The sequence below is a fragment of the Taudactylus pleione genome, unplaced genomic scaffold (assembly GCF_031769625.1).
Source record: "Taudactylus pleione unplaced genomic scaffold, aTauple2 ptg000711l, whole genome shotgun sequence".
NCBI lineage: Eukaryota > Metazoa > Chordata > Amphibia > Anura > Myobatrachidae > Taudactylus > Taudactylus pleione.
The window spans coordinates 13,011,044-13,034,555 of record NW_028285113.1 but is presented as its reverse complement, the minus strand read 5'-3'; the positions used below and the strand labels follow the sequence as shown (position 1 = coordinate 13,034,555).

At 45.9% G+C, this 23,512-nt stretch overlaps 2 protein-coding genes across 6 annotated transcripts in view; one reads left to right on the top strand and one right to left on the bottom strand.

Moving 5' to 3' along the window:
• Positions 1-7,139, top strand: part of CUNH11orf65 (chromosome unknown C11orf65 homolog) — a 42,647-nt gene extending 35,508 nt beyond the window's left edge. For all 3 annotated transcript variants that reach the window (XM_088456685.1, XM_088456686.1, XM_088456684.1), the window contains one exon: positions 6,766-7,139. In XM_088456685.1, coding sequence (XP_088312811.1) covers positions 6,766-6,857 — 92 coding nt within the window. In that variant the 3' untranslated portion in view covers positions 6,858-7,139. The remainder of the gene's footprint in view (positions 1-6,765) is intronic.
• Positions 7,140-7,989: 850 nt separating this feature from the next.
• The window catches only part of ATM (ATM serine/threonine kinase), a 245,664-nt gene continuing 230,141 nt past the window's right edge, over positions 7,990-23,512 (bottom strand). For all 3 annotated transcript variants that reach the window (XM_088456725.1, XM_088456727.1, XM_088456726.1), the window contains exons 58-63: positions 21,543-21,708; positions 20,562-20,648; positions 19,332-19,446; positions 17,056-17,119; positions 15,526-15,650; positions 7,990-9,226 (exon numbers count right to left, since the gene is read on the bottom strand). In XM_088456725.1, the coding sequence (XP_088312851.1) occupies positions 9,046-9,226; positions 15,526-15,650; positions 17,056-17,119; positions 19,332-19,446; positions 20,562-20,648; positions 21,543-21,708 (738 nt within the window). In that variant the 3' untranslated portion in view covers positions 7,990-9,045. The remainder of the gene's footprint in view (positions 9,227-15,525; positions 15,651-17,055; positions 17,120-19,331; positions 19,447-20,561; positions 20,649-21,542; positions 21,709-23,512) is intronic.

Here is a 23,512-nt window from a genome sequence, read left to right as displayed (position 1 = left end):
ATTTAGAGATTCCCACTTCAGTCTGAAATCCTAACCCCCTCCCCCCCCTCTGGGATTCTGATCTCTGTTAGAGTTGTAGCCTGAAGGATATTTTGATTTGATACAAATCCCTATTCTGCTGAGAAGTACAGCGCATGAGATTTGTAACTGGAGTTCTATTAACTGGGGCTCTCAGGGGGAATAGGCTTCAGTTTTATTACATTTATTAAAATGCCTGCCAGATTTCTCAGCGTACAGGATACATCCAAGTTTTGTTGCTCGGAAACCAGAGTATTAAGCAGAAGACAAGCAGTGATCTGGTTGTGCTACCTCTAATCCCTCATGTATGGGAATATCTTTAAATGATAATTATACAAGAACTATCTGCTGGGCAGCTCATACACTGCCCACTGATCTAGCCTGATACCTGATTTCATTTTTCTTGGAAGTTTTTATACGCTACTCTTTCTTCTTCAGGATCCATAGGGTCCATAGGGCGACATTGGGGTGTAGGTGGGACCTGGAGGACCGGACACCAACAGCAAAGCTTTTCGATCCCAGGATGCTCCAGTCCTACCCCCTATACCCAGCTCCCAGGCTGAGGGCATTTCAGTTTAGTTGGTGTCCAGCAGGAGCTGGATCACCAGTATAACGGGGCTGCATTAAGCAGACCAAGCTTTTATTTTATGATTTAATTTATTTCTATTTTTTTTACTATAACAGGCAAGCAGCAGCAGACTGTCCTCCGGACGTCTGTGCTGCTGCCCCATCACCCCTTCGAGGCACCGTGACTCCAAACCTGTGCTAGGGGTACTCACGTCGGGGCTCCGATTTGCAGCCCGGAATTCAGGGGACAGGTAAGACTGAACCCCGTTCGCGGGAACCCGCATTGTTGCGCAGTCTTGCCTCCGGTCTTAGGAGACAGCCCAGAGGTGCTGATGTGGATACTGTTGCGCCCACGACTCCACTAGACCACCGGGGCATATAACATACTGGGACAGGGCATATGTAAGGAGGCCAGGGGCCCCGGTGGTTAATGTCAGCAAGGGGAGAAGGCCCCATTTTCTGCAAGCAGGTCTCCGGGACTGCTAGGTCTAGTTTCCCTGTATACCTTTCCCACGGGCCAGGTCATACAGCGCTATATCCTACCAGCCACTGCGGTCTGTGTAGTTGATTCTAGTGCCCATTGTAATGTAATGTTTTTCTACGTTTGTGACTTGTGCTAGCGCTAATCTCTACTTTCTATACTGTACAGATTATACCTCTCTCTTTATTCTACTATACCCTGATATACTAAAGGTATACAGTACGGGGTTCATTGTAGATATTCGTGAGTGCTACTGTATCACATACTTTATAACGTGGTTGCATGCAGTGGCGGGCTGGGCTGGGGGGCAGGGTGCCATGTGCCCCCCGGGCCGCAGCGTCATGCGGGCCGGTGCAGTCTGTGTCACTGTGACACAGACTGCACCGCGCGTGTAGCGCTGACCGTCCGGCTCTGGCAGCTGTGTGTTTGTTTAGATCAGCAGCCAATGAGAGTCTGTCAGACTCTCAGCTGCTGCTGCGCCCACTGCAGGAGCCGCTCCATCTTCCGGCTCCCGCAGTGGGTTAATGGGAGAGGCGTCATGACGTCATATGACGTCTCTCCCATAATGCAGAGCGGCCCGGCCCGGGAGGACAGACGGAGGAGCAGATGGCGGGAGCGGGGATTCAGGTGTTTTTTTTTTTTTTTTATATTACGTGTGTCTACTGGGGGGGGGGGGGGGTGTCTGGCACTACTGGGGGCACTATAAAGGGGAGGACTACTACTACTGGGGGCACTACAAGGGGGGTGGGGGACTACAACTACTGGGGGCACTACAAGGAGAGGTCTACTACTACTGGGGGTACTACAAGGGGGAGGGGACTACTACTACTGGGGGCACTATAAGGGGACTACTAATACTACTACTGGGGGCACTACAAGGGGGTGGGGGACTACTACTACTGGGGACACTACAAGGGAGGGGACTACTACTACTGGGGACACTACAAGGGAGGGGACTACTACTACTGGGGACACTACAAGGGGGGGACTACTACTACTTGGGACACTACAAGGGGGGGGACTACTACTACTGGGGACACTATAAGGGGACTACTAATACTACTACTGGGGGCACTACAAGGGGGTGGGGGACTACTACTACTGGGGACACTACAAGGGGGTGGGGGACTACTACTACTGGGGACACTACAAGGGAGGGGACTACTACTACTGGGGACACTACAAGGGGGGGACTACTACTACTGGGGACACTACAAGGGGGGGGACTACTACTGGGGACACTACAAGGGGGGCTACTACTGGGGGCACTACAAGGGGGGACTACTACTACTGGGGGCACTACAAGGGGGGCTACTACTACTGGGGGCACTACAAAGGGGGGACTACAACTACTGGGGGCACTACAAGGGGAGGGGACTACTACTAGGGGCACTGCATAGGGGGGAGGGGACTACTACTAGGGGCACTGCATAGGGGGGAGGGGACTACTACTAGGGGCACTACATAGGGGGAGGGGACTACCACTGGGGGCACTGCATCGAGGGGCCACTGCCAGGGGCTCTATGTAAAGGGCAATACTGGGGGTACTGCATAGGGGGGAGACTACAACTGGGGCCACTATTTAAGGGGCATTGCATAAGGGTTACCACTATTGGGGGCACTGCATGGGGGGTGGACTGTTACTGGGGGCACTATATAAGGGGCACTGCATAGGGGGTACCACTATTAGGGGCTTACTACTGGGGGCACAAGGGGCACTGCACAGGGGGGACCACTACTGGGGGCACTATATAAGGGGCTTACTACTGGGGCACAAGGGGCACTGCATAGGGGGGATCACTACTGGAGGCCTGCATAAGGGTGTTCTCTCCTGTGGCGCACGGGGGCACTGCATATGGGCACTACGACAGGGGGCTGCCCTAATCTTTATTTTTACCTTACATTAATCCCATATGGACCCGCCTCCTCCATGGAACACTTGAGGGGGGGAGGGGCGCGCCGTAGCACACATATTCTGCGGGCCCCCTGGCTACACGCTACTCCTCTGCCAAGGCCGCCTGCATGCATTTGCCCCCCAGGCTAAAAGTTGCCAGCAAGCCCCTGGTTGCATGCTACACTGTGCCATAACATCCAGGGTGTTCACTGCACTGTATCATACTGTGTGTTTTGTTATTCTTGTGGCTATGGCTGGCAGAGGATAGAATAACAAGCAGCCTGAAGCTGCTCCTGCTACTCTGGTGTCTTGTAAGTCCTGCTCTGCGGGCTTAGCCACAAAGGACCTCATTCAGGATGGTCTCTGTACTAATTGATACACAGCCCAAGGCCCATAAGCCCTGGCATCTCTTCTTCAGGACCCACCCGGGGCTGCCTTTTCACAAATGCTGGCAAAACTTGCCAGCATTACCAAGTAGCAGTCCCCGTGGTAGCTCCCCCTATGGAGGGCCACAGCAGGTACTCCCTGCAATTCCTATGCCTCCCCCATGGGTAGAGGTACTGTCTACCTCAGTACAGAGTTTGGCTAATACCTCTATGGTTTTTCAGAAAATGCTGCAAAAAGAAAAGCCTTTACCTACTAAGCGTACTATGATATCATCCCAATCCACACCGTTATCTGATTCTGAGATATCATCTGGGGAGGCAGAAGATGCAGATCTCTCTCACTCTGACTCCGTCTCAGGAGAAGAGGAGCCACCCTCTAAACTAGATATACTGTACCTGCTCTTGTGAGAGCTGTTAAAACTATTCTACAAATAGAAGAGGAGGATGAACCCGCTCCTAAGAAGAAACATGCACTTTTTAAGCGGCAAAAGGTTGTTTTACCAGAGTTTCCTCACTCTGACCAGCTATCAGATCACATGAGTGAAGCTTGGAATATGCCCTGTAAAAGGTTTCAAATTCCAAAACTGTTCAGTTCCTTTTACTCACTTCCAGCTACTGATTGTACTAAATGGGAAGTTCCCCCAGCAGTGGATTCTCATGTAACATGTCTGGTTAAAAGTGGCACCTTACCCATTCATACTACAACCTCCTTGAAGGTGACTACAGATAGACGTATAGAAGCTTGTCATGAATCCATATACTCTCTTACAGGAGCTATTACTCGTCCTGCTAGGGCTACGACCTGGGTGGCAAAAGCCATTGAGAGTCGGGCAGTGGCCTTGGAAGAGACTTTTCCCCTTGGTGCTTCGAGGGAACAGCTGTCCTACATATCTCACATTAGAGATGCAGCCTCCTACTTAGGTGAACCAGCTATGGATATGGTTCTCCTGACATCCAGATTCAGAATCAAAGCGGGCTCTTGAGTCTCTGCCTTATGCAGGAGACATCCTATTTGGTCATAAAATTGTGACTACTTTGGCGGCTAACAAGACAGCGTACCTGCCCTCTGCATATAATTCAAAGCCTCGGACGTCATCCTTTCGTCCTCAAGGAAAAGCCAAGGGTCAGTGTTTTCCATGACAGTAGACATCAACCAAGGCCTCCAAGCCTAGGGCCAAACAGGCCTGGGCTACTAGACGTCCACCTGCCAAGCCTGAGGACAAGCCTACAGTCTGATGGGGCGGGCCTCTTCCTGGGGGCTCATAGGGTGGGAGGTCGACTTATTCAATTCGCCCAGTTTTGGCATCAAACCACATCAGATGCCTTGGTGAGGAAAGTGGTCTCCCACGGATATGTCCTCTCATCCCTCAGGCTGTGGGCGGGGTATAGGGGGAAGGACCGGAGGATCCTGGGACTGAAAAGCTTTGCTGTTAGTGTCCGGTCCTCCAGGTCCCACCTACACCCCAATGTCGCCCTGTGGACCCTATTGACTTTGAAGAAAGAGAGTTAACCAAGGTAAGGTTTACCATAACTCTCCTTTTTAGACAGAACAACATGTAACATTTGCGTGTTGACATAATGCAATATGATGAAAATTCTTTCATTTTATATTTCATATAATTGAAACCACTGTATTTGAGACCTTTAAATCGACAAAAAATTGAATGTTATCGTGTTTTAATTTATATATTATTAAGCCTATATTCGTAAGGCTATTTAAGGTCGCAACATATTTACAACACCAACACAGCAGCTGGTCAGGTAAGCTATACAAACTGATCGGCTGCTCAATGTGTATGCCCTGACTTCAAAAACTGTGCGGGCATTTGAAATCAAATGCCCGCCCAGTTCAGCTGTCAGTCACTGGCGGTCTCTGCAGCAAGTGTACAGGTGGCCAGATGCGCCAATATATCTGCAGATATATTGGGCATCTGCTGTGCTGCAGAGCATGTATGCGATATGTCTGTCAATTACTTCGTTCACAGACATATCGGGGGGGGCTGTTCGACTGAACGCCCAATATATCGCCCAGTATGTACCCACCTTACTTTGGTTTTATACTAGGCTTGCTTACATCTAGTGAAGCTCCATTGTCTATTCCCTCCTATTTCTGTTATAATATGCAACATTCAGCTATACGCTCTAGTCCAAACTCAACCAGTAGATGTTGCTATTATGAACGTAACTTTTGTACTATAAATAATAAACACCAGCATATGGGGCCTTCTACAAAAGAACAATGGCAATATCTTCCAATTAGGCACCTTGGAAGTTATCTAACAAAATAAGACATTTTGCATTCTGATAATTTCTCTCAGATACTTGTCAGCATCAAAAGGGACCTGAGCATATGGCACCCGGTGACCAGCTCTTGGCAGGGTAGGGTGGCTACTCTCAAAATGAATGTTCTTCCCCGACTCCTATAGTTATTTCAGCCAGAGTCCCATATTTGTTCTTCACTATCTTATACACATTAATATCCAGATTTTCATGGCCTGTGCGGTGACTGTGGGCAAGGATGAGGACCATACACCTGCATATTAGGATGGCAGCCTCAGGGTACTTGACTTCTAAAAGTATTACTTGGTGGCCCACCTCTCTTAATGCATTCAAATGCCTTCATGAGGAGTAAATTGTGAGTAGTCCTAGAATCAGACAGTCTCCTTATGCTCGCACCTGTCTATGGCTCACTTAAGCTCTGCGGTCATCCTTACTCAAAACCCTTCCTACTATGCTATTATAATTATGAATTATAGGAACTAACAACTTCTCCAAAGCACCTTCCCTTTAAGTGGGGCTTGCTATGCCCTTTGTGGAAGAATTCGCAATTTCTACCGCTCTAAGGGCCTGATTGAGATTAGGTGGGAATTGCAGAGGCACACACCAGCAGCTTTGCAATTCCGTTCATCTTAATGCAAATACAAAAGGAGGTGTCAGACACCTCCTTGCTGCATTTGCAAGCACCGTCACCATGGTTGCCCCTTTGATCTGGCTGCAGGAGCTGCAGCGTCCCGCTACCTGTCCAGGTGCTGGTCACGTAAGAGGCCAGAAATATGCATCCGCCAATGCAGACCCTGGCCTTGTCCCTCCCAAAAAAATGGGGGCAATGTTTACGGTGACCAGCCACGCCCCTTAAACGCTGCAGCATGTCAATCATGCTGCGGCTTGGGGGAGTCCGCTTTATGGATGTAAAAGTCTGGATGGAGATATATATATATATATATATATATACACACACACTTACCTTATCGGTGGCATACTGTCTTCCCAAGTAGAGAACCTCCCAGTTGACCGTTTGGCTACTAAATGCCAGTATAAAGGGACATAAGCTTTTATGCAGAACAGCCGACTCATTGACCATAAACAAGTCACTGTCTCTATCAGACCATCTGTGACCATTATCTCACATCACTTTGCAGGAACAACATTTGTGCGGTCTCCATATGATTTATATGAATTCTCACAGCTACCCCCGGTGTCATTGGATTCCAGTGAAAAAGAGGAAGAATAACTTCACAGCATCACAAACATGAACGCGGGAAGTGAATACATGCGGCCTGCTGCCAGCATAGGTCAGGCTTTCTCCATTATCTACAGAGCAATCTGAAATTAAACACAATATAGATATTTCTTTTGTCCTTTATCTTAAACTTCCATTAACCTATTGTGTCCAACAGAACATACTGTATGTGAGTCAAGTGGCGTTGAAAATACTCTTATTCTACATGAGCCCCTTATCAGTCCAATTGTATTTATTATACCACTGGTGTAACACCCAAAGCACATTTTTTTTTTTACATATAAGTAGATCAAACCTCTCTTTATAATTGTATATAAGGCGGGATGATACCAAAGTTGTGTTTACGTCATGATGAATTTACCACGTCTGTCAAAGTGGCCCCATCATCTGCGCTCTGTGGAGACAACGGATTCATGAACTGAACCAAGTACTGCAACAGGAACTAGTGATGTATCCAACATGAAATCAAGTACAAACTGAAGACATCGGTATATACATATACACCAAGCACATGGCTTAGTATGCAAAGGTTTACATTAAATAGGGACTACAGTTTGGTGACTTTCAGGGGACAGGATTGGTGACCCCCCCCCCCCCCCCCACACCCAGAATGAGCCTTGTATGGAGCATCTTCATCCAGTGTCTGTTCCTTTTACCTGTCCGAGGAGAATGAATTTGAACATGAAAGTCTGGGCTGTGGAGTTTTTGTTTGCAGAGTAAGTAAATGGAGACAGAGGAACACAAACTGACCAGCTGCAACATCTCAGTATTATTACCCAAATAGTATCATGGTAAAAAAAAACATCTTTACCCAAAATGAACTTCATTACTTGGTTATATAAATTTCATATAAAAATCTGTAATTAAAATAACGGTCAATGAAAAAAGTACCTAACAAAGAGTATCCATGTAATGTATGATGGAGTCACGGTTTGTGGTATATTGTGCGCACTGACCAGAAGGACAGTATGATCTGTACGCCATGGTGCTATACAGGGAAAATCATCAACTAATTCTTATACCTGATTGTTTCATATAAGGAGTGAGGTAGGAATGTCATCAGCACAGCGAGTGCGAAATCCTTATGGCAGCGAGAGAACGTCACATAAATAAACTATAAGTCTTATTTACAGTAGTTGTTTTATTACCTGCAGAATACAGTATTGAATTTGTGAACTCCATCTAAGAAAATTATTTCTTTTTAAACAAGAAACAAATTGATTAAAGAAAGTAGTACAGAGACCTTAGGAAATGATCTTAGACCTGAACTCTAAAAGAAAACAAAAATATATCTATATTTATCTACAGGGAGATTTATGTGACTTGTTAGTGACACAAAATGAAATATTGACCCACCAGTAATGTATTTTCTCCATCAGCAATATGAGGACAGTGACCAAAGGGAGGGATAAAACATAACCCGCCATCTGTGTAACCGTACAGCCTCAGAGAGGGGGATTTGGTTGGCAGTGCAATAATTCCATTGTCTCTATCAGCAGTAAGGGAACACAGAATGAGTGGGGGGCTATGTTTTACCTATAACGTCTGTGTCCCTCTACTGCTAAATCAGAAACAGATTTATTTGTCAACCACTAGGGATAATGAAGCTATGGTTTCACCTCTCCTCTGAGAGAGTCACCCATTGTTTCACTAACGAAGGGTATAATGCACCATATGCTACATTTATCCTTTCCTTCCTAATTTGTGATGAAAAAGGGCCGGTGTTTATGCCCCCAAAGCATCCACATCCCGTAATTGATAATAGGATTTGAAGTGATGTTTACAACACAGCAGCTAAACATATGATATAATGGAGTGTCCCATAGTAAGAGGGTGCTTATATAGAAAACGTTGTTATGGACTGTATGACATGGTGTGAACTGTATTTCAGGCTGCTGAGCAGCCCAGGACATTCATATTGGATGCATTTTCCTGAGTAGAAAGAACTAACGCATTTCAGAGGGTTTGGTGCATGCCTCATTAATAAGTGTTGCCACTTTAAATTGTGGCAGCAGTGAATAACAGGTCAGCACATTGTTACAATAGTGGAAGGAGAGTGCAGAACCCTTCTGACGTATAGAGTAGTAGCCATATGACTTCTATTATAGGGTCGAATACCTCTGTCATGGTTTATACTTGTGCCAACTGTATATATAAAAATACAGGATCGCCCCTCACACTATACCCAGGCTTTCCAGCCAGGGAAGAGCCTGCTGAGATTCTTTGGATCCATCGCCTGCTGGATGAGAAGATTCACTTGTCCTTCCGCATTCAGTACAGTCCCCTCTTCAACTCCTTTCAGCTTCTCCTGGAGCCGCAAGAGGACGCGTTCTGCCACTTTGTTGAAGCTCTGCGTGTCACTGCGTGGGGACAGATAAAACGGGGTTATCCAACATGATAAGAGATGCACACACTGATAATGTCACCTGGCATCAGAAATATACAGAGTGAGTAGAGTATATACTGCATCATTGGAATCATGCCTGTTATCAGCTTTTAGTACATATGGCAGGTTGTTTCACTAAACTCCTATATTTATTAATACAATATTTCCTGTCATTGTTTCATTTATTCTTTCTACTTGCATATACAAGTTTTTCTAAAATACAATGCTAAAGAGTGTCCATACCCAAAGATGTAACTGCTATAGTGCTGCTACTAGGCACTTCTGTCTATCCCGTATCTATTTTGTTTTCTTTACCCTTGGGTTGTATATGGGATACCTTACAAAATTTAATGCGAGACCAAAAAATATCCAGTTGCGGCCCTGTCCCCACCCTCTTAGTATATGGTGTCAATGAACTTAATTGTTGCATATTATGTTTTAAATAATGCACAAGTGATTTTAAATGTATAAACTCCTGCAAATATCATATATACAACAGCGAGATCTGCTGGCTTTCGTGTTCTTTCTGAAAACCTGTGTATTATATGGAACAATGCACCCCTACTGTAAAGTATTGCAAAGATTAGAAGTCATCTTTTTCCTTTACATGGCTTCAGAATTCCTTAGTGCAGATTTTTTCCCAAACTCCGCCAATACAGTCCAGGTTTTAAGGATATCCATGCTTGAGTCCAGAAAGTTGAATCAAATTGACCTACCTACTAATTAAGTCACTTGTTTTCAAACATGGATATCCTTACAACCTGGACTGTAATGGCAGAGTTTGGGAAACTCATACTTATTACAAGTCACTAAGGCAAATATATATAGTAGGGATGTGCGCCGGACCATTTTTGCCGGATTTGGCTCTGATTCGTCGTCTGGCTTTGGATTTGCCAAACTGCGGTGACTGGCTTTGGATTTTTGAAAAAAATTTACAGAAAAAAGCTAAAATCACATAATTTGGGCTTTTTTCTTGTTCCTAGAGTACTATTAACCTCAATAACATTAATTTCCAGTCATTTACAGTCAATTTAAACCACCTCACAGCTTATAATATTGTTTTCACCATTATTGGCCAAAGGCTGAATGAGCTGACTGGTTACTAAGTGACAGAGCAGCGGCACAGACACCACAGTTTAAAGCACATCTATGAAACATTGCCACACAGCAGTGGCAGAAATGAAAGGTAATGCAAGATGGAATTGTCCTTGGGCCCTCTCACCCACCCTTATGTTGGATATTAAAAAGGACATGCACACTTTAACAAACCAAGCACTTCAGGGACTTGGACTGCCACTTTTGTGGTTGAAGTGCTTGGTTTGTTTGGGCCCCCACAAAACAAGCTACCAATCGGCTTAAGGCAACAGCTCTACAGTGGCAAGATGTCATCGTCATTGCCATCCTCACCCTAATCAGTGTGTACATCATCCTCACACAATATTAATTCATCCCCGCTGGAATCCACCATTACAGAAGACTCTGTACTGTGACGTAATTGCTGGAAAAGGTCTTCATCGTGGAATTTCCAGTTAATTTTGATGAACATCATCTTATTTTGAGGAAGTAACCTCCTACGCCGTTTACTCACAAGGTTCCCAGCTGTGCTGAAAAATCTCTCTGAGTACACACTCGAGGATGGGCAGCTTAAGTAATGCAAAGCCAGTTCATACAAGGGCCTCCAAATTGCCTTTTTTTTCCTTCCAGTACTCAAAGGGACTCTGTGACATGTCTATTTTTAATGTGTCATGAAAATAATCTTCCATTTTTTGGATGGTGATCGTATCAGATGGAGTTACGGTAGAGGTGTCACTAATGATGGCCCATTCTTTAAGACCCGACCAGATGTCAAAATGTTGGGTTGACTTATCTGCATCACCACTGGGTCTTTTGGGAAAGCAATTTTTTTTTTCTGGCTGCTGCTGAAGAAATTGAAGGAGACGTCGTAGTTCTTGTGAAACTTGCCAACTTGCTCACCAGTAACTCTTTGCAATTTTTTAAAATCTGGGTCAGTTGGAAAGAAAGACAGCATACGACTTAAACCTAGGATCAAGCACGGTTGCTAAAATGTAGCGATCAGATTTCAAGATCATGGCGAAACAAATAAAGGACTTGATCTACAAGTCTGGCATACTTTGTGGATTCGCTTTGTTTAATCTCCTCCTCCAATCTCTCCAGCTGATTTTCCAAAAGCCTAATTAGGGGAATCACCTTACTCAAGCTAGCAGTATCAGCAGTCACTTCACATGTGGCTACTTCAAATGGTTTGAGCACCTTGCACAAGACAGAAAGTACTCTCCACTGTGTTGGGCTAAGGTACAATCCCCCTCCTCTCCCAATGTCATGGCTTGTTGTATAGCTATGGATTGCTTTTTGCTGTTCCTCCATCCAGTGATGCATATAAAGGGTGGAGTTCCACCTTGTTACCACCTCTTGCTTCAATTGATGGTAGGGCCAATTAAACTGTTCTTGCAGGTGCTGCAATCTCCTGCATGCGGTTGCTGAATGACGAAAATGTCCTGAAATTTGTCGGGCCACAGACAGCATCTCCTGCACGCCCCTGTCATTTTTTAAAAAACTCTGCACCACTAAGTTGATTGTGTGAGCAAAACAGGGGATGTGTTGAAATTTACCCAGCTGTAATGTTTTCACAATATTTCAGGCGTTATAAGAAATCACAAAACCTAAGTAGAGTCCAAGTGGGGTAAGCCATGTTTCTATGACATCTCTTTTCTAAGAGGTTTTCTGCCTCAGAATGAGCTGGTGTTTGTTAGATACTGCTTCTGCTGCTGTAAGACGATTCACCCACCCAGTGAGCTGTCACAGTAATCTTTAGTTTGCCCACATATATGTGGTTAAGTGGACAGTTGTTACAACAATGGCATGTTGTAGGGCAATAATTAGGTTCTTTTTAACGTCCTGGTACAGTAGAGGAATGGCTTTTCGGATAAAATGAAACTGTGATGGAATTTGATACCGGGGACACAGGATCTCAATTAACTTTGTAAAACCCACTGGATTAGTTGCGGATATTGGACGCAGATCTAATACCAGGATAGCTGTCATGGCGTCAGTGAACCACTGTGCAACCGGGTGAGAGCTTCTCCTTCTCCATACTTGCTTCTCCTTCCAAGAGATTCTTTAACAGTCAATTGTTTTGTTAAACTACTACTAGTAGTCTTCTTGGCCCACTTCTGAGATGAAGATCCACACTCAGCAGCAGCAGTAACAGGCCTATCGCTCAAGGATTCTTCTGAGGAGTCCTGGAAAATGGATGAGTCACCTAGCAAATTAGATGCCGGACTACCTCTGATCATTACTGAGGATATTGAGGATGAAGGTGTTGGCGGTGGAGATTGCAGATACTGGGATCTAGTACAGAGAAGGGAGCTAGCTGATGCTGGACTGCTTGTTATTTTTTAGCATCAGTTTGTGATGTTATAAAATATTTGTCATGAGCTCGCTGCAGATGACGTAATAGCGTGGAGGTTCCTAGATGCTTAACGTCCCTACCTCTACTTGCAATGGTTCCACAACGGCTACATATGGCTTGACAAATGTTGTCAGGATTTGGGTAAAAATAATTCCAGACATAAGAGATGGATTTGTTGGTTCTATGCCCTGGCATGACAATGGCCACCTTCTTATCATGGCCAAGAGCTGCTTCCACTGGTGCCTGACTTACACAAACAACATCCTCAATATCCTCATTAGTGCCAGCATCAGCTACATAAATATCCCCCACATCCTCTTGCAAATCCACATTGGCATCCTCAATTTCTATGTTATCAGCAAAACGTATGCTGCTCATCCCCACAAATACAGAGGGAGCAGAAACTGTGGAAGGCGGCTTCTCTGAAAGGTCAGGCTCACACATAGCACTCATGGGGGGCGATTCAATGCAACGCGAATTGAATAGCACCGGGAGCGCGCTCCGAGCGCTATTTAATTCAGTGCGCTGTGTGGTCGGAGAATGCCGGTTATCGCACCTTAACAAGGGTGTTAAGGCACGTTACAGGCATTCTCTGACCAAAGTGCCGGGCACACGGCTGTTAGCGCCGCGCTAAGCAGAAAAACAGCTGCGCCATGCACTTTGGTCGAATTTCTCCTCGCATCCCCAGGGGGGTGCGAGAAAAAATCCTTAGCGCGCCCAAACAGCGCAGTGTATTGAATAGCTTAGGGAGCTCCCTCCCGCGGCTATTCAACATCACGTTGAATTCAATTCCCCCCCATGGACAAACATGGACTCTCCTCAGGGATTTCTGACATTTGTGTTTCTGAATGCACAGTTTGATCTACTGCCTTAGTGGTTTTCAGTTTTTTTACACTTCTTCTAAAAGGTCCTTCATTGTCATCATAAGAGGCAGAAGATGCCTCACTGACAGGTGCAGAACCACCACTAAGACATAAAGGCCAAGGCCTGAGCCTTTCCTTGCCACTGCTTGTGGTGAATGGCATATTGCCAATTTTCTGTTTTTCTGCAGTAACCTTTAGAGGTTTCCTTGTGTTTACCCGTGTGAAATCTTGATTTTTTGATTTCAGATACCTTAATTTTTTAAAACCTCTACGCCCTTCAGTATCAGCTTTACATGATAGTGAATGACTAGTATCGTCATCATGACTGGTTCCAGCAGCTGCACCGCTAGCATTATCTTGCTGCTTCTGCTCTACACTTAGTTGTTTGTCGTGATCCATATTGACGAAAATTGAAAACACACTGCGGGCTACTGCCCAATTATTCACGGTGCTTACACACACACTGAGGGCTTCTGCCCAAATATTCACGGTGCTTATAAACACAGAGGGCTACTGCCCAATTAGTCACGGTGTTTACACACACACAGAGGGCTTCTGCCCAATTATTCATGGTCCTTACACACACACTGAGGGCTTCTGCCCATATATGCCCTTATACACACAGAGGGCTACTGCCCTAGGAGTCACGGTGCTTGTATACACAGTGGGCTAAGGCCCAAGGAGTTACGGTGCTTGTATACACAGAGGGCTAAGGCCCAAGCAGTCACGGTGCTTGTATACACAGTGGGCTAAGGCCCAAGGAGTTACGGTGCTTGTATACACAGAGGGCTAAGGCCCAAGCAGTCACGGTGCTTGTATACATAGACGGCTAAGGCCCACAGAGTCACGGTGCTTGTATACAGAGTGCTAAGGCCCACTGAGTCATGGTGCCTGTATACACAGTGGCGTACAGCACCAAAAATAAGTTTTTTTGTTTTTTTTAAACTTTTAACTTTCTTGAAAGTTTTTCTACTTTTTTTTTTTCTTGTACACACTATCTCGACACTTTAATCAGCAGAGTATAGCGCAGCATACATTAGCGTGCAGTGTGCCCCTTACACAGTCACTTTGCCAGCACAGCCACTTGTGAGTCTCTGGACACAGTCACTTAATTCAGAATTTGTCTGTAATATATTGAGAAAGCGGACTCTCTGGAAGTTCTGTATTAGGGGCAAAAATACTATGTTGTTTGGTTACTGATCCTATGAACAAAACACTGTATTTATACTGGTTATTCCTTCCAGCAGCGGTCAGTTATTCTGTATTATTATAGGGCGATTTTGTGATATCCCATGGGGACACCACAGGACTAAATCAATTAAGATGAAGTCAAGACAAAAGCAGGGGGATACCTGAATGGTGTCAGGTGAAAAAACGGTTACATGAGAATAACAACTGGCACTAGGCCTGACTCTGTGCAATGATGGCAGCAGCAGAAGGCGATGCCCATATATAGGCTATTGCTTGTGGCCTGCTCCTAGATCGAGTTCCCCATTGTGGTGGACCGATTTCATCATAGACCCACAGCACAGAGTGAAACAGTTTGAGAGTGCTTAGTAATGAGAACATAGGGAAGGATAGGTCTAAAATATGCAGCATGGTCCATAGGCCTAAGGTTGCACCACTGAGTAAGATTGGGCAGCACAGACGGTGTAATGGTTAGCATTACTGGCACACAGCACTGAGGTCGTAGGTTCGATACCCACTACGGCCCTAACTGTGTGGAGTTTGTATATTCTCCCTGTGCTTGCGTGGGTTTCCTCCGGGTGCTCCAGTTTTCTCCCACACTCCAAAAATATACTGGTAGGTTAATTGTCTCCCAACAAAATGAACCCTAGTGTGAATGTGTGTGCACATGTGATAGGGGATATAGAGTGTAAGCTCCACTGGGGCAGGGACTGATGAGAGTGGCCAAATATTCTCTGTAAAGCGCTGCGGAATATGTGTGCGCTATATAACTGGTAATAATAATTAGTGTACCATGTGTTTCTGTTGCATTCTGGGTCCTCAGGCAGGGTCACATTGAGCTCCGCTTCATCCTGCTGCAGATAAAGTGCTTTCAGAGGATTCATGGTCCAGTCAAACAAAGGGTCGTAGAGCAGGACCTGCCCAAGAAACACAATATATTAGACCCAACATGCTGTACATTAGGCACTGGAGAAGCTGGGGTATCGCGATTTGGCACTTTACATTCTGGCACATTTGAACCCAGGCTCCTCCTCCTCATATACCCGCCATCAAAGCACATGGCATATTTCATCTTCTAAATGGACAGTAAACGGCACTCTCATACTATGCGCCATCCCACGCTAACACACACACATTATCACTGCTGCTGCTATATGAAGTGTAATTTGTGATTCAGAATACAACCTCAGATTTATCAAGCAGCCTAGAGAGTGTAAAATAGGACAACTGGAAAAATTGCTCATAGCAACCAATCAGCTTTGAGGTAGCATGTATCAAGTACACTCTATAAAATGATAGGTAGAAGCTGACTGGTTGATACGGGCAACTTCTCCGATTGTTGACTCTTTACACTGCTCTATACATCTCTCCCAATGTCTTAAAGGTGGGTGTCTGCAGGGGCGTATCTACCCATTGGCCAGGATGGCACTCGCCAGGGGCGCCGGCCAAAGTGGTGGCGCCATCCGGCAGTGCCACCAGCAACCAATGGGTGGACTACCCCAGGGGCTTTAACTAGCCCTGCTATTCCCCCAGGACCCAAATATAGGGCAGACCGCAGTGAGAGCGGTCTGCCCTACACAGAAACAAAAACACAGCCGCCAGCGGCGGCTGTGTGTTTGTTATAGCAGCCAATGAGAGTCAGACAGACTCTCATTGGCTGCTGCGTCGTCCACGGAGGGAGCCGGCTTGAGATCACTCATGAGCTTTGTCTTCCGGCTCCTTCCGCAGCGGGTGATGGGAGAGACGTCATGACGTCTCTCCCATCCCATAGTGCAGAGCGATAGTGGGCCCGGAGGAGTGGACAGCGGCGGTCATCGGCAGGAGCGGGGATCAGGTAAGTTGTTTTTTTTGTTGTGTGTGTGTTTTTTTTTTCTGGCACAGCACAGGGTGGGGGGGGGGGGGGGAAGTGTGGCTACTAGGGGGCACTGTGTAGGGAGTGGCCGCTACTGGGAGCACGTTATGGGGGGGATGGATGCTACTGGGGGCACTGTATTGTGGGGGCTGCTACTAGGGGCACATTGAGGGGGGAATGCCGCTACTGGGGGCACTGTATTATGGGGCTGCTACAGGGGGCACTACTACTGGGGGCACTGCATAAGGGGGACTACTACTGGTGGCACTGCATAGAGGGAACTACTACTGGGGGCACTGCATAGAGGGAACTACTACTGGGGGCATTTCTACTACTACTACTGGGGGCATTTCCCGAAATTATGGGGGGCGCCAGTCCATTACCTTTCCAGGGGCGCTCGGATCCCTAGATACACCCCTGGGTGTCTGACACATTAAGAGGCCAGTAAAGTTCACAGAGCTCAGCCTTACTTCAACGATGGTCAGCAGAGCATCCTGAGAGCTTCTCATCACCGCCATGGTCTTCTCACAGCACCTATGAGGGATAACGTTTTAGAGGCAGTGACAAAAGGTAACATGTCGGCAGCAGGTGGCACGGCACACGTTTTATTTATTTCGGTGTCCCCTTACTAGGCTGTATAATACAAAGGTAAGCCACGTACCCAACTTTCAGTACGTATAGCCATAAAGATAACACGTCTGTGAGATATTCCTGGACACTGGTGAATCGGACACATGATTGTAACCAACCTAACTCTGAACTTGCACTTGATAACTTAGAATTATAGCTGACTGCAGTTACAGGCAACACCACCTTTACCCTTCCAACCAAGTTTCAGGAATGTGACTGTCAGCTGTCAATTGTCCTCTCACACATAGGAAAGACTAGAAGCCGAGGCACATATTCCACAAACACTATCCAACTGCACATACATCAGTGTTCTCCCCAGGCTTTCTGCGGGTGCATCGCCCAGACAGAAACAGCCTACCGCCCAACCTCTGCCCCCTGCTGTGGAACGCTGGCCTCTGAAGTGACCGAAGGCTAAAGAAGCCTCCGATCGCTTCAGAGGCAAGCGTTCCCACTGATGCACTGCGTGGGTGACGTCACCCGCGACGTGAGGGGCCTGCCCCGCGCGCCTGCTGGATCTAGTTAGATCCAGACAGAGCGAGGCAGCGGGAGCGCGAGGCAGCGGGAGCGCGAGCAGCGATCAAGTTAAGGTAAGTTCTGGGCTGGGACCAGTCTGGGGGCACTGCCTAAGGGGCCCAATTTATTCCTGGGGCACTGCATAAGGGACCAGCCTGGGGGGCACTATTTATGCCTGGGGCACTGCCTAAGGGACCAGCCTGGGGGCACTGCCTAAGGGGCACTATTTATGCCTGGGGGCACTGCATAAGGGGCCAGGCTGGGGTCACTGCCTAAGGGGCCCAATTTATTGCCTGGGGGCACTGCGTAAGGGACCACCCTGGGGGGCACTATTTATGCCTGGGGCACTGCGTAAGGGACCACCCTGGGGGGCATTATTTATGCCTGGGGGCACTGCATAAGGGACCAGCCTGAAGGCACTACATAAGGGGCACTATTTAAGCCTGGGGGCACTGCATAAGGGGCCAGCCTGGGGGCACTACATAAAGGGCACTATTTATGCCTGAGGGCACTGCCTAAGGGACCAGCCCGGGTGGCACTATGGACACTATTTAAGCTTGGGGGTACTGCATAGGGGGCCAGTCTGGGGGCACTATTTAAGCCTGGGGGCACTACATAAAGGACCAGTCTGGGGGCACTACATAGGGGCACTACTTCAGCCTGGGGGCACTGCATAAGGGACCAGCCTGGGGGCCTGTTTATGCCTGGGGGCACTTCCTAAGGGACCAGCCTGGGGGCACTGCCTATGGGACCAGCCTGGGGGCACTGCCTAAGGGGCACTATTTATGCCTGGGGGCACTGCATAAGGGGCCAGGCTGGGGGCACTGCCTAAGAAGCCCAATTTATGCCTGGGGGCACTGCATAAGGGACCACCCTGGGGGGCACTATTTATGCCTGGGGGCACTGCATAAGGGACCAGCCTGGGGGCACTGCATAAGGGACACTATTTAAGCCAGGGGGCACTGCATAAGGGGCCAGCCTGGTGGCACTGCATAAGGGACACTATTTAAACCTGGGGGCACTGCATAAAGGGCTAGCCTGGGGGCACTGCATAAGGGACACTATTTAAGCCTGGGGGTACTGCATAAGGGGCCAGTCTGGGGGCACTATTTAAGCCTGGGGGCACTACATAAAGGACCAGTCTGGGGGCACTACATAGGGGCACTACTTCAGCCTGGGGGCACTGCATAAGGGCAAAGCTAAACTACAGGGGGCAATGCATAAAGGGGAAAACTACAGGGGGCACTGTATAAAGGGCACAAATACAGGGGGCACTGCATAATGGGCACTTTTGACTGAGAGCCAGTGAGGGAGCAGCCTGAGACCTGTCGGGCTGGATTGGTAAGGGAAATACCCCTTTTCTCGGCGCGCGCATAATTGCGAAGGCCCCCACCTGGCTACTTTTTGATGCCACCCGGTTGGAAAAAAATTCTGGGGAGAACACTGTACATAGGAGGCCAAAGGATAATGGAAGCAGGGTCACCTAGCCTCTGCCATAGGCTCCATAATTACATGTTCACAAAAGCTAAAGTGAACAGATTTCTGTTTACATGCGTTACAATAAGGCAAATGGCAGTATATAGCACACAGGAGAAATCCGTACCTTCTGAACACGCCCTCTACTCCAGTGATGCCCATACCATCCACAATGTCTCGCGTTAACCGGAAAGGAACGGTCTCCGGAGTGGGGAGGATTTTACCCTGCTCAAAAGCAACACCTACAAAATAGAGGCATACAATTCCTTACTCACCACACGCACGAGGCATAGAGATAAACATGATTACTGCTTGCTTACCTCAAAGCCGCTTATGGAAAAAACAAGACTGAGTATTGATAAGGTACAGTGGGGGTGAAAAAGTATACAAAAAAGCCGGGTGATTGTTCTGCTTATACCTAGTCCCTTATTAGGTACTGAAACAAGACTGATGATTGCCAACATACACAACTCATCTCATGATCTCAGGCTACGTAAATATGGGCATGGACACACTACGTTCATGCAAGCCTCACCCGATGTGTGTACCCAGCTACTGCAGTAAACGATGGACCAATATATCGTGCCGGCCGTACACGCTACATGATCCTGTGTACGACCCAGTGATATATAGTTCCATGCTGCATTTAGCAGCATGGCGGTCGTTTATTTAGCAGCACGCGCGATCAGGCATACACACTATGCGATCTTCTCGATATATCGTTACGATCCGCATCGGAATGATATATCGTGAGATGGATCGCAAAGTGGGTACCAGCTTAAGTCCATCCGCTTATGTTATTATTATGGAGTACAGGCATCAGGCGCTCAGTAGCAGGATTTGTTGGTGATAGGTAAATTGCTCTGAGTGCATGACTTGTACATCTGTGTGTATGGGTATGCTCAAGTAAATAAATAGGCAAAGACTGGGAAAATTAAGTCATGTATTAGTTATATAAAGGACACTGATATTTGCTTGCTCAATTGTTTGAATTATAAATTAGGCATTGAACTACAATAACTGTTTATTCAAGGCAATTATTCAATATAAAAACAAATATGTTTATTGGTCACTTTATCAGCAATTAAATAGCCACAGAAAAAAATAATTCTTGTTTATGCAAATAATGTATTAAACATAGTAAGAATGACGATCTCCTGCTTACACAATATCATTTAATAACTATAGAAATGATGATGATTGTTTGTACAGGTACATTACTGGGTATATAAATATGCCTTTATAATTACTCAATGTTTCTGCATAGACCCCATACTGGCGATTGCTTGTCTGCTTACTTTAGCAGCTTAAAAGATCATCAAAGAGGAAGCAATGATCGGTAGCATCGCTAGCTTACCCAAGTCTATGTGTACGAGTTCCGCTGTCTCCTCGTCTATCAGGATGTTCTGCACATGTCTGTCTCCAAGGCCAACGATGTAGCCGACTGCAATCGACACACAAAAGACAGCCTGTATAATAAGTGCACTGATAAAATGGCAGGCAGAGTAAGCAATGCACTGCCTTCAAGCAGAGTTACGTTGTAAGGCTAGGTCTGTACAATTTTACTATATTAGTATTACAAATATCCTGGTTACTAGGCATTACATTTTTTTTAGCCTCTACAATACAAACAGCAAGAAATGTATTAAGCACTAATGAGTGAATGGAAGCACATTGATATAATTATTCCTGATGACGGTGACAATCACCCTGGAATAGTAGATATTGAGCTGGAAAACCAGAAAACCATCAGGTCTATTTCCAGTCAACCCCAAGAAAAAAAATATTACAGCAGTGATTACCCAACTAGGGGGGAGATGTATTATAGCGGCACACATTGCGCCGCTATAAGTCCTCCTGCTTTGCATCTTTACCGAGTCGAAGCAGGAAGCAGTACAGACTAGATGTAAGAACATCTCGTCTGCCGGAGTGGGGGAGTGGCAACTCCCTTCTCCGGCAATCCCTACCAGAGGCCACAATGCATCAAGCCTAGTGCTGATGCAGTGTATATTCTCTCCCGGCCAGCTCCACTGGGCATGCACGAGATCTCACAAGCATCGAGAGATCTCACGTGCATCCCGGCAGCCGCCGTAGCCAGGGACAGTGCTACTCCTGCTGTGGTGGTAGGGCAACGACAGATGCAGCTGTCGAAATCGATAGCTGCAGCTGTCGGTATGGTTGGTCAGTCAGCGTGTGAGTTAATTCTACTGAATAAATATACATTGATCCACTTCGCCGGGCTAGAAGGGGTCCTACGAGATACTAGGCAAATATCCCCCGACTTCTGGCACTTTAGTGTACACAGATCCACCCAAATAATAGCATTTAGACTTTTTACCTATGGATGAAGTTGCAACACTGCGTGTGTAAGCCAAGCGCTTCTCAAACCAAATTGCAGGATCTAAGAACTTCTCCCTACAGAAGTAGCGGAACACTGGGCGGAAATGATCATAAACGTCCAGGAACGTTTGGTACTTATCTTCGAATTGTCCTCTCTGAACATCCTAGCAATGAAAAGCAGAATACTGTAGTCAAAAACTGACAATGACTGAATAGAACAAAATCGAAAATATTTCCGACTACCCATAATATAGAATACATTTTGACAGGAGAAAAATAAAAGATTGAAACTTCATTTGCTACATCGCGAGATGGGATCCAAGATGTTTATTCTTTCTTTGTGAGTGCTACAATCAAACTGATACTATACTGCAGTAACCAGGCCAGGTGGCAAGGTGTATCCTAATGCTGCTTATGTGCCTATAATTTCATTCCTAGTTTAATACAGAAAAGACCACTTTTTAAAAATAAATCAGGAGATTATGTTTACAGTGTATTCATTTTGGACTGACATACATGTAAATCATGGACACTAACATGGCCTTAAATTCCTGTAAATAACATACAGGGCTACGTCTGTATAAACCACTATGCTCAGACAGTCAGTCACATGAGGAACATGAAGATGTATAGGATTCTATTTATTAAAGGGACATCAGACATGCACAGTAATCCAATTTTGTACTAAAACCAATCATTTATAATATTAATAATTAAAAATTTGCATATACAGTGCTCCCATTCTCTACTCTTTGATCTTCAAATGCAAATGTGTAATTACTGCAATCTCCGTACACATAGCAACCTCATTAGTCACTGCTTTACTGATAAATCAAATAACGTCTAAACTGTCCCAATGAGTTTCTTCAAAGTTCTTTAGAACACAGTATAATCAATTGCTTTAAGAGTGGCCTGCGGCACTTATATATAATGCAGTGTTAGGCAGATTTATATCCTTTATTGTAGTGATCCTAATATTCAATAAAATGATAGGTAGTCAGATCAGCAGAGCCAGGGTACATAAAACACACAGAACTGTATTAGAAGCCTGTAATGCGATGATCTGCATGCTCTTATGCAGAGCTTTCTACCAATCAGTTTTCATGAACAGAACTTGTATTACTGCAACGCACCATCAATATGTCAAACTGACAGTCAAAAGCAATTTTCGGCTTTGTAATAAAGAGGACTATGTAGCTGGTCCCAGTGTCACTTTATTGAGGCAATGTGAACAGCCAATCCCACTAACATCGACATATATTTTACTGATGCGTTTCTCCGGTCAAACGTCTGCTTTCACCTATCGATAGCACAGCTGATAAAAAGATTAGTCGAATCTCTGCGGCAGGGGTTCCCAACCACGGTCCTCAAGGCACACTAACAGTCCAGGTTTTAAGGATAGCCATACTTGAGGACAGGTGACTTAATTAGTATAACCATCTGTGCTCAAGCATGGTTATCACTAAAACCAGTACTGTTGGTGTGTCTTGAGGACCGACGTTGAGAATCACTGGTCTACGGTGAAAACTCAAAATTAACAGCATGCGGAACGCTACAGTGGTACAAGGACTGCCTCAATCGTCTTCTGCCAAATCAATCTCTGCATGGCTATAGCAGAAGAAATTCATTGTGAAAAATTATTTAAATAAAGCAATTATTCACAAGTGAATACTATTATATATATTTTCAAATAAAAAATATACTTTGTTTCCTTAATTTTATTTTTCAGTAAGTGGAATTTAAAGGCAGGCAGATCAGCTGTCCCCCAACAATATCTTATTGGTAAATTAAGGAGATAGCTGCTATAGGCGATGATAGAAAACCACCACTATTGGGTTTTTATTTTTTGTTTCGCTTTTTAATAATTAGGCCTGACTAGAGTACAGACGGGGTAGAAAAAGAAGGGGGGTTTAACCCCCTATTGTTCCTCAGCACACTGAATAATACTTGCAACAATATATGAAGACT